Source organism: Brachyhypopomus gauderio, unplaced genomic scaffold (assembly GCF_052324685.1).
Source record: "Brachyhypopomus gauderio isolate BG-103 unplaced genomic scaffold, BGAUD_0.2 sc62, whole genome shotgun sequence".
Classification (NCBI taxonomy): domain Eukaryota; kingdom Metazoa; phylum Chordata; class Actinopteri; order Gymnotiformes; family Hypopomidae; genus Brachyhypopomus; species Brachyhypopomus gauderio.
In genome coordinates, this window is record NW_027506883.1 from 2,053,014 (window position 1) to 2,070,383 (window position 17,370).

Below are 17,370 nucleotides of genomic sequence, written 5' to 3' on the forward strand. Positions count from 1 at the left end.
AGCCTGTCTAGGATGTCCATTTCACAGCCCACTAACTAGACAGGGAACCCAGTAAGTCCTGAGATTCAAACCAGCTAATGCATTTACAAGGTTTAAGAAGACACTACTGCTGCTAAACGTTTAACAGTCACTGAGTGGCATTTATTGTTTAAAACCTTGTCAATGATAATATTCCCACTCTCTGCCTCATCTCTGAGGAGATCATTAAATGGACAGAGAGCCCGAGACACTGGACTGCTCACTAGTATAAACGCTCACACTGTCACTAAACGTTTGCTTAAGTGCAGTGGTGGTTTATTTCTAGGTCCTAGGATTTATTCCAGGCCCATCGGTGGCACCGCTAAACGGCACAAGGCAGAAAGACTATCACAGCATATCGCGAGATTTGGGTCCGAGATCCGGTCATTGTTGTGGGTGGAGACTACACCCTCAGCTGGTGAGGTCTGTACAGACAGTACATGAAGCGAATTTACCTCTCCAACAAAACTGTAAAGACACGTCAATCAGTGTATATCACGAATGCATGCAGGACACGTTCGTTATACGAGGCTGAAATGGGCGCGCTTGCTCCAAACTCGCGCGTGATCTCGTCCACTCTCCCAAAGCGCCCTAAGAACCGAGACCGCGTCCACCGGAGCAGCCGTGGCTCCCACTGACACGCCGAGCCGCAGTCACTTGTCTCCCCGTCCTGCTACGCCTATATTCCGGTACGTATAGTGTTCTTTCACTGTTTAAGGAAGCACCTGCTGTGTTTTTGTGTTTCTGTTTGTGAACTTGTTTTGTGAAAAAGTTTTCCACCGGCTATTTATATGTGAAAGGAAAGGTGGGCTGGCACTCGCCTGCGCCTCACGCCGGGCTGGTACTCACTGTCCACGTTAAACACGATCAGTGTCGCCGGGTGTAGCGAATATGTGTCATCTAAATCAGTGTTTCTCTTCACACTTGTGTCTGTTTTGTTGTGTTTTCTGTGTTTGTCTTTAAGCTTACTGAAATATATTTTACGCAGTTCAATACATTGCAAAAGGCATAACGCATATTTGGAATCATATTATCATAATGGCATTACTATACCAGTCATATTAGTATATTATTTATAGTATATTATATTATTTATAGTGTAGTATATTATCTAATCTGTGCTGAGATTAAAGTTTCTTCGTACAACGTCGGAAGATGATCAAATATGATGAATTTGTGATGGGGATGTCACTGCAGGACAGTCAGTGAGATTCTGGGGCAGCATAATAATAATGTTGGTAGTAGTATAAATAAATATAAATAATAATGGCAACATGACAAGCGATTACTCACACGGTAACCTTAAATCATGACCTATTCCACTTTAAATAACTACTTCAGTACCATGCACTGGCTACCAAGCAATGAAGGCTGGTAAAAAATATATAAGTTACACTAAAATGAGCTACACAAGCTTCTAGCTGTGGTTTCAGCAATAATTCAAATGCAACTTAACACAAAACGACTAGGTTTCTGTGTTTATTATGTTACTGCCAGTAACAAACAGATTAATAATAAATGACAATTATCATTAGTTGCAGCTTTAATGTGCTCAGATGGAAGGCACAGTATGTGTGATAGTACCGACTGAGTCATCTATATGTGGCGAGCAGAACTAACAAAAACCCAAAAAGAAGATGCACGACTACGCCACCTAGGGGAATTTCACCCCAAGGAATTATACTGGGGCAAATGAAAGCCTCAGCACAAACGAAAACCATTAACGAAAAGGACACAAGTTCAAGACCACTGGACCAGAGAGGTAGTTTCAATGATTTCTTTAATATAAAAATATACTTCGACCACTTTATGGATCGTATATAAAAATATATAATTTGCACAGACTCACAATGACAAGTAAAACAAGAGGGAACAGGGCTGCGGCCTTGGTAATTAAGATGAGAGCTATGAGATCACCTCTATACTGTACGCTCACCGTGACCACACTTCACACTCAATACTCTTCACTCCCTACCACACCCGTGCACGAGATTCCACCACCTGGGACATCTGCCTCTGTCCGGCCTGCAGCTCCTGCCCTGCACAAACAATCAAATAATTAAACAAAACCCGGACAATAAGAAGACCAATAAGTCACAAACACAACCCAAAAAAACCAAACGCTTTGCAGCGCAGTTTGGCACCAACACTATTTAAAGAAACCACGACACAAATCACAGCACCAAATCACTGCAAACGAAAAAGGGATAAAGAAATAAAAACCAGACACTCAACCAAATCAAACATGTAAAACCTAGAAGAAGGTCGCCGCCAAACTGAGCCTAAACACGTAACAGGGAAAACAAATAGAAAACACGAAACACACGATCACTCGAACGACGTGAATCACGAACGGCCCAAACAAAACAGCAGCACTGCCGGCTACTGGAACCACGCGCAAACTTTATTTTTGGGTGAAAGTTGCTGTTGTATTCTCTCCCCTTTATGACTGGAATCCGCTGGTTGCTCCAACAGCCACGGCGAATTCTTCACAACAGCGCGATAACTAAACAAAGGAAAATGAATTAAAAACAAATCCCTTTATTAAAAGTGCCAATAATCAGCAATCCCACCTTACCTAACCAGGTTGTTCTCAAATAGCAACTGCCCACCCGTGGTAGATCAGCGCAGTAATTCTCATGACGCGCCCACCGAACTGTGACGAAACAGCAGAGCATGTTAGTTCTCAGCGCACAGCACTCACCGATAATCAGACGCCAAAAGAAGCGCCATACCTTGACGGTATTAAGCTGGTCCACCAAAGGAAGCCAGGCCCAACAACAATAAATTGGCACCACTAAAGGTGCTGGAGAAGTGGGATGACAGAAGGGAGTCTGCCCCAGTAACCACACCCCCGCTATTTATAACACCAGGATCAACCTGCCCCGCGACTCGCACGGCTCCACCGCAATTTATCATTAGGGAGGGAACCAGTGAGATTGCCCCAACAATCTCACTCTACCACATTCTACCCCCACATTTAATATCGTCGCCCCGACGATGAACCCATGTAGAAACCACTAGTGCCATGGTCCAAACACGGCCAACTGTACATTTGACACAGAGCTGTGTGGCTCGTCTGCCTCACAAACCCCACCGACCGCACGCATCCTTGCAGGTCTTGCTATGAAGCAACCGATAGTCTACACACATGTGCAAACTCCCATACTTCCCTGTCACCAACACGACAGGCGAGGCACATACACTACTACTCCCTCTCACTACCCGAGACTCGAGAAGCTGATCGATATGAGCCTTTACGACGTCATACTCGGATGGAGGAATGTGTCTATACCTCTGCCACACTGGTGCACTATCCAACAAAGGAATTTCAGGTGCTATAAGGTTGGTGCAACCCAGATCACCCATGGGCTAACAACTGAATTGTAATCCTGTAGGAGAAACTTCACTTCACTCGGTTCCTGGTCTGTCAGTGCCGATCAGTCCACAGCCTCTATTCCAGGCTGCACAGCAGTAGCTGCTACAAAGGTTCGCATTGCAGCAGTGGTGGACCTAACATCCATAACCCCAGTAGGAAGACTAACAACCTGAACACTGCTTAAAAACCCAAGGTGTGTTTGTTCCTTCATTGACGACAGGAACATACACTGTACCCTTATCCACCGGAACTAGGCAGGAAGAGGCCGATAGCCCGGCTGGCAACCCAGCCTCAGGAGGTTCAAATAGAGCAGAGCGACCAAAAGGTAACTCCGCACAAGTGCTACATCCAACTCCAGATAACCGATATATGGGATATCAAACCCATTAGCAACCCGCAGTTGTAGCCAATGACAGGACTGGAGACGGTCCTGACCCCAAGGTTCAAACTGCTGCAAAAAGAAGCTCTCGGTGACGGTAGACACCATAGAACCCGTATCCAACAGACGAGACTGAAACGCCCCCAATTACAATATCAATGACTGGGCAAGATGACATTAGCCTAGAAACAGTACCTGCCTCAGAGCCCAAAGATACCCCTTCTGAACTGTGGCTCTGCAGCTCAGTGGGCATTAGTTTTCCGACTGCTGATGGTGAGCGGACTCTGCTGCCCTTAAGGGTGGGCCCCGATTGGAGTGCAACACCCGTTCCCCATCACACTCTCTTGCAAAATGACCAGGCCGCTGGCATCGGCGACAAATGACACGCCCTTGTTGAAAGGGACGATTACGTTCTGAGGACGTCTGCAAAGAAGCAACAGTTTGAGTTAACTTATCAAGTTGAGCTTGCTGACGCTTCATCAACTCTTTCAACTCTTGCAACTCAGATGACCTTGACGCACTGGGTGAAACTGAACAGGGACTCCCCTGCACACCATACTGTAAGCCATATGCAGATGGTAGGGAGAGACAACGTCCCCTGGCACCCCCTGGCAATCCTTCCCTCTCCCATCGAATGGCCTCTCCACGCACCTCTAACAATGTGGCAGTGGGCTGCTGCCGAACAAACTGCTTCAACTCTCTACGGAGAGCACCGTCTAAAACATGTTCTACAAACTGATCCCGAAGTAAAACCTGCGCGTTTAACATTCCCTCTGGGGCCTGTTGCTTTACCGGTTCCATCAACGCCATCAATGCTAATGAGAACTCCTGTAATGTTTCCCCTTCCTGCTGTTTTCTTGAGAAAAAGGCCTGCTGTAATGTTACATAAGATTGTGAGCACTCGTAAAGATCTTTTAAAATGGTAAAAATGCTAGCTGGATCCCCCCTCTCTATATTAGAGCGGTACTTTATTTCTTCCCTTGCCTCCCCTTCCAAATGGTCAAAAATAAAGAAAGCCTGATCGGATACCGAGAGATGGCGGGCTCGCATACAAGCTTTAACTTCTTCTATCCATTCCACTATACCGATCCCAGTCTTACCATTAAAAAACGAACATTTACGATCGCGAGGGACAACCACCAAACGCTCCGTAACACTAGCACCCGTTGAAGGGGCATTACTTACACCAACAAGAACAGCTGGGGTAACTACACTAGCACCAGTTGGTACAGTAGCCCTTTCCTGGAGTAATCGCTCATTATCAGCCTTAAGCTGCATGACTAGGTCTCGAAGCTGCTGTATCTCTTCCTCCATTTTAATAGCAGGTGTGCTATAACAAAAACAACCCGGTCAAACTACCAGTCCCTCAAACAAATGCTGCTGTTTTGTATCAAAAAAAAAAGAGAAAAAAAAATAATCAATCCCCAAAACATACAAACTAATACACTCTACGTCTCTGGTACTCAGTGGATCCTGCCGACTACGCCAAAATGTGGCGAGCAGAACTAACAAAAACCCAAAAAGAAGATGCACGACTACGCCACCTAGGGGAATTTCACCCCAAGGAATTATACTGGGGCAAATGAAAGCCTCAGCACAAACGAAAACCATTAACGAAAAGGACACAAGTTCAAGACCACTGGACCAGAGAGGTAGTTTCAATGATTTCTTTAATATAAAAATATACTTCGACCACTTTATGGATCGTATATAAAAATATATAATTTGCACAGACTCACAATGACAAGTAAAACAAGAGGGAACAGGGCTGCGGCCTTGGTAATTAAGATGAGAGCTATGAGATCACCTCTATACTGTACGCTCACCGTGACCACACTTCACACTCAATACTCTTCACTCCCTACCACACCCGTGCACGAGATTCCACCACCTGGGACATCTGCCTCTGTCCGGCCTGCAGCTCCTGCCCTGCACAAACAATCAAATAATTAAACAAAACCCGGACAATAAGAAGACCAATAAGTCACAAACACAACCCAAAAAAACCAAACGCTTTGCAGCGCAGTTTGGCACCAACACTATTTAAAGAAACCACGACACAAATCACAGCACCAAATCACTGCAAACGAAAAAGGGATAAAGAAATAAAAACCAGACACTCAACCAAATCAAACATGTAAAACCTAGAAGAAGGTCGCCGCCAAACTGAGCCTAAACACGTAACAGGGAAAACAAATAGAAAACACGAAACACACGATCACTCGAACGACGTGAATCACGAACGGCCCAAACAAAACAGCAGCACTGCCGGCTACTGGAACCACGCGCAAACTTTATTTTTGGGTGAAAGTTGCTGTTGTATTCTCTCCCCTTTATGACTGGAATCCGCTGGTTGCTCCAACAGCCACGGCGAATTCTTCACAACAGCGCGATAACTAAACAAAGGAAAATGAATTAAAAACAAATCCCTTTATTAAAAGTGCCAATAATCAGCAATCCCACCTTACCTAACCAGGTTGTTCTCAAATAGCAACTGCCCACCCGTGGTAGATCAGCGCAGTAATTCTCATGACGCGCCCACCGAACTGTGACGAAACAGCAGAGCATGTTAGTTCTCAGCGCACAGCACTCACCGATAATCAGACGCCAAAAGAAGCGCCATACCTTGACGGTATTAAGCTGGTCCACCAAAGGAAGCCAGGCCCAACAACAATAAATTGGCACCACTAAAGGTGCTGGAGAAGTGGGATGACAGAAGGGAGTCTGCCCCAGTAACCACACCCCCGCTATTTATAACACCAGGATCAACCTGCCCCGCGACTCGCACGGCTCCACCGCAATTTATCATTAGGGAGGGAACCAGTGAGATTGCCCCAACAATCTCACTCTACCACATATAGTAATATTAGGAAACACGCCATTAACACAAAATTAGGAATGTGTAGAGATCCAAATGTTGCTGGATGACATCGTAAATATAACTGATATAACTAACAAATATAACTGTTTCCGGTGGCCTTTTATGTATGATTTTATGCATGATGCCTAGATTAGAGTTTTTTTAGAGCAACTTTTTAAAAATCGTGTGGGAATAACAAATTTTATCTTGTGCATCTTTTTATCTTGAGATTCACTGTGTAAAACACTTGAATATTTTGTTAAAGAAAAAAAATTGTCAAAGAAATTAAGAAAAAATATTTTAAAACAAGTAGAATGCTTGTATTCTAAAAGAAAATCTGGTCTTATATGGTCTAGTCATTAAGTTGGGCATTAAAATGAAAGCTCATACTCCTACACTTAAACTTCGAGCTCATCTTTAGCTCAGCTCCACCAGCTCTAAAACACAGCTTGGATGTTAATGTTACCAACCTACTAGCTTAACGTCAGTTAGCTAGCAGTTATCTAACATTAGAGCACACGGGTTTCACTAGCGTAACTAGTTAATTGTTACTACAAAAAAAAAAAACCCACAAAATGTACAACTTTACTAGCTAGCTAAGTTTTTTTTTTGCTAGCATTTGCTAGCTAATTAGCTAATCTTGCTAGTTAGCTAACCAGTCATCTTGGCAAGATACACAGCAGTTTGTAGTTTCTAAACCAAAGTTCTCAAATGGATTTTGGGGCACCTGATATTCAGTGTCTTTAGTAAGCGTGTTTATTACTGTCAGTAACGTCAGTTGTCTGTACCTAACCACTGACTGACTTTGTGCAATAAATAAAGCGATCCTTAGGCATTCAATTCGAGAAGGCTGATTGGCTAGACTTATGTTGCTATATGTGGATCTTGGGTCAGCTGCGGAGAGCAATTGAATGATGACGAGTGCGAGTGGATCAACCAGGAAGCTACCTTTCTCCCAATATCGTTGACATATTATCCGATATTGTGTAATATACTCACATTTAAAATAAGTATTTATTCATGATTAAATATAACTTCAGATTAATAATTACGTATCTCATATTCTAAAGGGTAGTTATTGTCATTCTTTTAAAAAGCAGGTGTTCACAGGGTTGCAGGTGTTATTTTGTTATTTTTACATAAATTACACAATTTGATCATTAGATCCCATCTAAGGATCATGTGATAAATTTCAGAATTGTATTATATGCAATGTTTGCATTACACATGAAGTTAAATTTGTCTTGGAATATAGAATAGGTTGAACAGGTACTTTTTGTCATGCAGATTGGACTGTAATCTTTACACTTGAATATGGCCGTATTTGCATCTGTCATACTCTTTTATCAGTGCTTGTCATCTTGCAATCCTCTGCCTCAGAGCTGCAGTCTTACACAGAGTCCTTTCCTCGGGAGACTGAGTGACATTGTTTCTCGTAACCCCTGCTGGAAGACGGCCTCAGTCCCATTTGTCATCCAGCTCAGAGGAACCAAGGAGCAATAGGGCAGAGTGCCTGTTTCCTCACCTGCTGTAGTCATTTTGAACGCTGCCTGGAACCTCTTCAGAAAGTGATACCCTAATGAATTTAGACACAAGCTTCCTTATAACTCTGCTCCGTAGTTATCAGATCATATAGATGATAGAAGTATGAATGGCAACACACTAAAGGTGCATAAAGAGTTAACCATAGCAGTGTGCACTCCTTCAGGTTAGTTTTTTCACCTTTATTCTGAGATCAGTGTGTGAATTCACAAATAAACATTTTTTTTAAACAGTGATGGCAAGCATTTGCATCTATTGCCAGTGTTATTAAATATAGAAAACAGAAAGTCTAAAAATAATACAAATCTTAGCAAATTATTCAGTGTTGAACAATCATCGTGATCATGCTTAAAATGCAAATTTTGCATTTTTACATTTCAGCATTTCTGCATGTTTTTCAGCATGTTTTACTTCATCTGTTGGAAAAAAAAGTGCACAGCAGAATTGACTTGTCAGAACTGGGTTAACATGACGATGAGCCTGCCCCGACCGGTTAAATGGGTGCATAGTGATGCTGTGGGCGGGGGAGACGCGTGGTTCAAAGCCTCGGACTCATTTGTTAGTTGTGAGTGTGGTTGGGGGATGGAAGCTGAGCGGGGCTGCTCCCCAGTTCCCCTTACGGGACGCATCAGGGAGGAGAGCCAGTGAGGGACTGAGAGCATGGTCTTACCAGGAGCCCCATTAAAATGCATCAGAAGCACTAGGCTGCCTTCACACAGCATTGTGGTGCTTATCATCCACAGAGCAAACAACACAGCTGTAGACCATGGAGCCAGGGGCACACTGTCAGCCAACACACACACACACACACACACACACACACACACACACACACACACACACGCACGCATGCGTGTGCACATGCACACACTGGGAAACCTTTGATTCCCCTGCTACCCCCATGTCATCCCTTTTTAAACTTTCCATTCATACAGATAGAAGGAGAGCGTTTCAAGGACATACCTTCTGCTTCCTACAGTGTTAGTGCTGGTGAGCACAGAGAACTATATCAGAATGATTCAGATAGTGCCAGGTCTCTGGCCTGCTAAATCCTCAAAGACTCTTTAGTATCTTTAGCAAATTAGTGCCAATTTACTTGCATCAATGGCTCTTTAACGTGTTTGCCTGTCCTAGTCCTGGAAATAATTGTTAAAGCCCTTTCCCCTTATATGAACGCTTCTAACATTTATGTACGAATGTCCTGGATTTATAGTTTAAATGGGGGATACCCTGAAAAATGAATAATTTGATAAATATCACATAGTATTTTAATGTTTAAAGAGTTATTAGGCAGTTTGGGCATGAGTGAACACATTTAAGCATTAGTGAAATATAGGCCAAGCAGAAAGTTCCAGAAACAAAGCCATCTTGTTCTAATTCATCTCCTTCTGCATCAAGCATGACATGCCACACAGTAGTTGGCCTCTTTAGCAGGACCAGAAAATCTCTAGACAGATTTTGGAGTAAAGTACAAAAACATTGTACAATTATTTGCAAATTCCAAATAATTTTATGTTTCAGCTTGTGCACAGATTTTGCTTTCACTGAAATGTTTTGGTTTTAGTATTATTCAAGTATTATTCCACTCCATCTTCAATTATACAAATAATGTATAATTTGACATTCACATATATTAAGATTAAGCCAATCTTAATAATAAATCTTCTGTGTTTATAATAAATAAAAACACAGAAACCTAGACGTTTTGTGTTAAGATAATGGCTAATTATATGTGAATGTCAAATTATATTAAGCCAATATTAAGATTAAGCCAATATTTTGTATATTCAGTAGTGCAGTGTTGGATTTTATGCTATGGAGTTTTCTTCTACAACATTGCCATTATTGATTCCACATAAGGCTGCAATATTTAAATTAGCTTGCATTCTGTCCCTTTTACATTAAGTTTTTTTTTTTTATACTGGGACTTGCTGTTTTATACAAGAATGAAAATCACATAGCAGTGTAGTTGGGAGGGCTTCCAAACTCCTTCCAAACAAAATCTGTTCCTCTGAAGCTAAAACCAAGGATGTTGTATCCCCAGTCACGTTAGCTTAACACAGTGCCAGCAAGGCAGGGCTAGCTAATACAGTAGCCAGCAAGGCATGGCTAGCGAAAACAGTAGCCAGCCGATGCTTCACGGGGTTGGGGGGTGGGGGGGTGGCTGCTGGCAGTTAGCCCTCGTGACCCTGTGGACCTGCTCCGTGAAGGGGATTTAAGCATACAACTGGCAACCCCACTGCTGCTGTCCTTGTCCTGGTTGATCGGAGGGTAGTGCTGCATGAGTCTTAACAACATCTGACACTCTGTGGATTAAAATATATATATATATATATATATATATATATATATATATATATATATATTATATGACATTGAACCCTATTTGTCTTTAACATACAGTGGTATAATTAGTATTCCTTTCCCGAGATCTGGCTGAGAATGAAATGAAATTAAAACGAGCTGTTGAATTGAAGCAGTGTTGTGATTTACCATGCATCAGTTTATAACTAATACTGTGTAAATGTGTAAGAGCTTTTTTTTTCTCTCTCTCGACTCTAAAGAAGGATATAAATTGTGCCGGATAGATCCAGCATGAGGAAAACACGGCAGAAGCTTCTGACACGTGTCAAGACGTTTCTCTTTCTATCGTCTCTGACAGCCTAAAGTGACAGTTCCCTGGAGAGATGGAGTATCACATTATTAGAGCGGGTAGCAAGGAGGAGTTTGTCCCGTTTCACTCGGAGGCAGTTTCTGTCCTTGCCTCCGTTCCTTCTTCACTGGTGATGATCCTCCTTAATTAGCTGAATCTCGTCTTGGACTGCTTGCAGCTTGAAGTAGCCAAGTAGCCTCGCTCCAGCAGGGCATGTTTATGCAAATGTGGATGCACTAAATTAACAAGTGATAACACGTGCGACTAGTACAGGTTATGTTGATATGGTTGTAAAGCTAGAAAAATCTGACGGCCGTTTAAAAATAGTAATGGCGAAAAAATACCTTCGTTCAATAAACACATTTTCTGTTCTTACGTCAAATGTTTGATCGTTAACATGCAATAACCAAAATGCTTCCCAATATAATTTTTCTATATTTCTAGTTGGAACATAATGGATGTTTCTGACTATAGCCTGGTGTACTTTTCTTTGTCTGCATTTATGTTAGTTTTACTTCTTTGTACTGATTTCCAGAAAAAAAAACAGTTATGATACAAAGTCTGGATTTTGCAGGTTATATACTTATGGCATGGGCCTAGTCTTCATTTTTAACTTTGCTCAAAGAGGAGGAGAATAAAGAGTAAATTCAGACTTTTGTGATGTTTTTTTTTACCCTAATCTACTTTTCCAGAGAGTTATGGACCATGAGGGGTTACGGACTGAAAGATTTAGCATTCGCCCACTGGACATTTCTGTTCTCTCAGAGAATGGAGTTACTTTCATTGAAGGCAGCTGAAGATGCTCCTACTGTTGGACCAAAGAGTGTGTGGTCCAGCTGTGTGTGTGTGTGTGTGTGTGTGTGTGTGTGTGTGTGTGTGTGTGTGTGTGTGTGTGTGTGTGTGTGTGTGTGTGTGTGTGTGTGTGTGTATTGTGTGTGTCCCTGGCCAAAGGATGCATTCACTGTCTCTGATGGCTATTCGAGAATGTCAGTAGCACAGAAAATGAGATGTTGTGATGTGAGGTCAAACCTGGGGTGCTTCCTTTCTGTAACTCCGTTTTCAGAGGGAAGAAATGCCATAGAGTGAAAATGGAGTCCGGCCTCTGGCTGCAAAGGAGTATTAGGGCAATATGCATTTATCTCTTTTGGCGGTGGTAATTATATTGTCGCGTGTTGCGTAAACGAGCCCACGTCGGCGTCGTGTGTCGGTAACGAAGTGTGTCCTCTCCGCTCGGCGCAGGTGGACGATGCGGGCGAAGCCTGAGCCATGCGTGCGCTAGGCTGCAGGATGAGCGTGGCGGCGGTGCTGAACGGCCTGCTGGTGTCGGTGGTGGCGGCGCTCCTGTGGAAGTACGTTCGGCTCAGCGAGCACGCGGCCCAGCTGGAGGAGGAGCTGCAGCTGACCCGCCAGTCGCAGGAGCTCTCGCAGGTGCGCATCGACTACCACGCCGCCCTGCTGGCGCTACAGGAGCAGGGCACCAGGATGGTCTGCACCGGCAAGATGCACACGGACCGCGTGTGCCGCTTCGACTACCTCTGCTACTGCACCGACGCCGAGGAGTTCGTCTTCTTCCACAGCAACGCCTCGGTCATGCTCCCCAATCTGGGTCCCCGCCGGTTCCAGCCGGCCCTGTTGGACCTGTCCTCCATCGAGGATCACAACACGCAGTATTTTAATTTCTTGGAGTTGCCGGCGGCTGCCCTGCGATACATGCCGAAGCCCGTGTTCGTGCCAGACGTCGCCCTCATCCTCAACCGCTTCAATCCCGATAACCTGATGCATATTTTTCACGATGACCTTCTTCCCATATTCTACACCATGCACCAGTACATGGACTTGGATGATGAAGCCAGGCTCGTCTTCATGGAGGGCTGGGGAGAGGGCACCCATTTTGACCTCTACCGCCTGCTTAGCAGCAAACAACCCCTGCTTAAAGACCACTTACGAAACTTTGGCAAGCTCATGTGTTTCACCAAATCTTACGTGGGATTGTCAAAGATGACCACTTGGTATCAGTATGGCTTTGTACAACCCCAGGGGCCCAAAGCCAACATTTTAGTATCGGGCAATGAGATCCGTCAGTTTGCGTTTTTCATGATGGAAAAGTTGAATACGACGAAAGCGGAGAGGTCTGAGGATGATGACGACTACATCGTCGTCTTCAGCCGCACTTCTAACAGGCTCGTACTCAACGAGGCAGAGCTGCTTCTTGCTTTGGCCCAAGAGTTCAAGATGAGGACGGTCACCGTGTCCTTGGAAGATCAGCCGTTTGACAGCATCGTTCAGGTCATCAGTGGGGCGTCCATGCTGGTCAGCATGCACGGAGCACAGCTCATCACCTCCATGTTCTTGCCACGGGGGGCTGCTGTGATAGAGCTCTTTCCTTATGCAGTAAACCCAGAGCATTATAGTCCATACAAAACCCTGGCTTCCTTGCCTGGAATGGACCTCCAGTACATAGCATGGAGAAATACAATCAAGGAGAATTCTGTGGCCTACCCCGAGCGTCCTTGGGACCAGGGTGGCATCTCCCACTTGGAGAAAGAGGAGCAGGAACGCATACTCGCTAGCAACGAGGTGCCAAGACACCTGTGTTGCCGTAACCCGGAGTGGCTTTTCCGGATTTACCAAGACACCGTTGTGGACATCCCGTCCTTCCTGGAGGTCCTAAGAGAAGGTATAAAAGTTAAGTCTAATCTGAAAAAGAACAGGCCCGTCAGCACAGTGCATCCGGGTCGAGTGCGAGAGGCCAAGTGTCAGACGTCAGTGCAGGCCACCAACGAAGCCAAGCTCGCTGTGTCATGGCAGATCCCCTGGAATCTCAAGTACCTGAAGGTGAAGGAGGTGAAGTACGAGGTGTGGATCCAGGAGCAAGGAGAGAACACGTATATGCCTTACATCCTCCCCCATCAAAACTACACCTTCTCGGAGAACATTAAGCCCTTCACCACATATCTCGTATGGGTGCGCTGCATCTTCAACAAGAATCTTTTGGGACCATTTGCAGATGTTCTAATATGTAAGACCTGACTCACTTAAGCCCGCGCCACCAGTGTGAGGAAAACGCCGATTATCAAGTCGTATGTGTTTGGGTGTTTCTGATGTCCTGCGATTTGGTACTGCTGTGGGACATTAGTATACTGAATGAGATTAAAGAACATTTGTGCAGGGACGATCTAAAGATAATATAAACTACTGAACTGCCAAACCTCTCAAACGACTACTTCTACTTTGTCATGAAAATGCTTCTAGAGAAAAGGTTTTCCATTCAGATTTTATTTATAAGAAATAAGTAATGTGTAATTTATTTTTTATTTATTATTAAGAGATGTCTACTACAGTGTGCGTGTGTGCGCGTGTGTGTGATCATGTCTGTATGTTAAACTTACATTCTTCAAGGTTTCTTTTTTTTTGGTATATTTTTGTTCACTTTTATAATCCTGAGTTTTATGTGAATTTGTGACTGTGGAGAAATGTTTTGCATAGTGATCACAATGCCTTGGTGATGCCTCTGATTGGATAGCTTAATATTACGTATATACAGTAAGTCAACCACATTAGTACAAAAAACCTTAAAAGTTTGGACTTAAAAGTTTGTCTTTTGCCCCATTTCTGTGGCTGTGTCCTTTTCGTGTTTGTGTTGGGTTGTAGGTAGCACTTTGTTTGGTGAAGATCTTACCATTTTTATTTTATACTAGAAGCTTGATAATTGTTTGCCAGTTTGGAGAACATTGACTTGCTGTACTTTAAATAAAACATGTACACAACTAGAACAATTGAACTGACACTTAACTGTGACCCGACAGAGTCCAATGGAAGTGATGTATATACAGCTTGAAGGTGACTGTACTATAGTTTGGCTTCCTGGATGTTTGCATGTAAACTGAAATAGTTGCAGGCATCCTGTGCCTGACACTTCAAAACATAATTGAATATATTATCACCCTCCCTGTTTTTCAGTATTAAATCACCAGTGCTTCAGTGCTTAAGGGCTTCATAGTCAGCATTCTGACCCCTTGCTACCTATATTAACATGAGTTCTGTTAGTTTTAATTTTTATACTCCTAATGGCTGATTGTTAATAGATCAAGAAAGGCCAACATAACGAAACACATTTCTATGATTAAGAAGTGATCTTTGACAAACCTCCTTTACTCCGACATCTGCAGTCTCTTATCTGACAGACAAGCCTTCTTTCACTTACACTTCATTACACTTCATTATTGGTATCATCCCCGCTAGTCAGGGTTTTGACTGACATAACTACATGCTAATTATTTTCATGTAGGAAACCATTGTCTAATATGAAATATCTGTCTAAGGACCAATGTCTGTAATGACAGAAAGAGGTAATATAATGTGACGGTGCCATGGAGCCGTGTTTGACTCTGAAAGGGTAAACGGAGCTCCGTAATGGGGCAGGATGAGGTTTTCATCATGAAATAATGATTTCAGCAGTGGAATAAGATCCATCATTATATGTGAAGCTCAGATTGTCGGGGTAAGAAAAGTAACGGATCAGTACTGTAAACATGTCACTTTATGACACTTACCATTATGTGCCATGAACATTATTATAGATTTGACTTTGTCATCAGTTTCAGTTAAAATTTAACTTTAAAATAAGCGTTTTGGTGTAATTTTTCCCTCTGTTTTCAATGCCTATTATGTGCTGTATTCACCTTTGTTTTGTTTGTAATATAAAATACAGCGTTTTTTTTTTTTTGCTTTTGTGATGTAAAAGATCCTGTGAATGAGAGAGTTCTTTCATAGGCCAGAGCCTCAGTGCAGATTCCTTAATCATATGCAGAAGGTTGACGTATCACTTTGGGATTGGTTTCACAGATGCTTGGTAGCATGACCACTAAAGGAGGTCAGGAGGAGCTTTCCTTTGAACATTGATCTCTACAATGTATTTGGGAATCTGAGTGTTTTTAGTAGTGATTAGAACAATAAAATGTTTTGTACACTGATTTCTGATTCATCTTTCTTATTTAGCTGTTTTTAATTCCCAGAGCTTCACAGTGTCCTGGAAGTGAAAGCTGGCCACAACCCCTCCCAGTGCCGTCCCAGAATCCTCCTGTCCTACTCTCTCTTCTCTGTGTGCTATTTTCTGCTGGCTTACTGTATGAGATCAGCTTTCACAGTGACACTCCCACATGGCTCTGGCCCAGACAGAGATGCAGGAAGAGCTTACCCATCTGAGCCCAGTCGCCCAGCAAAGATGCCACTGCACAAAAAGCATCATTACATGGATCCTTGGATCTTTTCTTTACCATTAAAGATGTTAAGAATCATTTACATGTTACTATTACATTTTCTATTAAGAATCTTAACAGAATGAGATACCTTTTCTAACTGGACCTGAGAAAGAATGTGATTGAAGGACTAATCCCTCATCATAATAAGGTTAATATGAACATTATAGAAGGAGACATTTTTTTGTATATTACATTTCATAAGATTTTTGCTGTAATTGCACTACTATAAGTGAATGAGATCGCTTGCAACCCTCATGTGGTGAATCTTCGAATGGACCCAAATACTGCAAGTGTCTTGCTTTGCATTTACGTAATGGAAACTCCAGTGATTATGAACAGACAAATGCAAAAAGGTCTTAAAAAAGTGATAACTGGGTCATTGTCTGGTAAGCCATTTATTACTGAACCTTTGAAGCTTATATTTACTGATTTGAATTTTGATCATTAGTTCCTCCCATGCAGTTACTTTGTACACACTCCTAAATTCATTTTATATGTTTGAGTTTGTTCAATTATATTGGAAAGAGAACATGAAATAGACACTGGTTGGTAATCTACAACCATTATGTGATCTCCATCATTTTAAATGATCATTACCGAATCCATTTTCCACTCCCTTGGAATCACCTAGTTGCAATCAATGCTTCAGAGTTCTGTTCCTGTGGCGGTGTGATCACTTGCGTGAAATTGCTGGGAGGAATTTAACCCGTGACATTAGTTTTAGCAGCTGTTTTTTTTTTTACAGGTTTTGACAAGCAAGCTTCAAAACGAAGGTTTCCAAGAGTCTTGATGCCTCTGGAACACTTTATATTGGACCAGAGAATCTTTTTTCCAGTTTACTTGGATGCACAGTTCAAGAAGCAGTCACTGAATTCCATGTGTGTTTCTGTTCCACTGACCCACAAAATCCACTTAACCTTTCCATTAATCCTTGGCTGAGAATTTGTGAATAAGCCTCCACAGTTTCAAGTTTCTCAAACTGGTTTATAAATGTGCTTCCTCCCTCGTTCTTTCTGTAGCACATTGCCTTAGAGCGTTGGCTGCCTGTTCCTTCACTCGTTTACCGGAATGGGCAGCCTTGAGATGAGACGGCTGCTACGGGTATCTGGTGCATGCTCTGATTCACACACAGGATAGATGTCTGTAGATGCTAATGAGTGCGACTGTAGTGTGAGGCTCATATATACTCACTAGGTGGTCCACCAGTGTCTCCTTTTAATTTCCTTACTTCCTTCCACTTTCTTCTTCGGGCCGACCTGCTGTGGAACTGTTGAACTA

The 17,370-nt window shown here is 42.9% G+C and overlaps 1 protein-coding gene across 1 annotated transcript; it reads left to right on the forward strand.

The window, feature by feature from the left end:
* Nucleotides 1-370: 370 nt before the first annotated feature.
* pomgnt2 (protein O-linked mannose N-acetylglucosaminyltransferase 2 (beta 1,4-)) lies at nucleotides 371-15,804 on the forward strand. The gene is made up of 2 exons (XM_076988528.1): nucleotides 371-707; nucleotides 12,071-15,804. The coding sequence occupies exon 2, from the start codon at nucleotides 12,098-12,100 to the stop codon at nucleotides 13,859-13,861; it is 1,764 nt and encodes a 587-aa protein (XP_076844643.1). The 5' UTR covers nucleotides 371-707; nucleotides 12,071-12,097; the 3' UTR covers nucleotides 13,862-15,804.
* The last annotated feature ends 1,566 nt before the right edge of the window (nucleotides 15,805-17,370 follow it).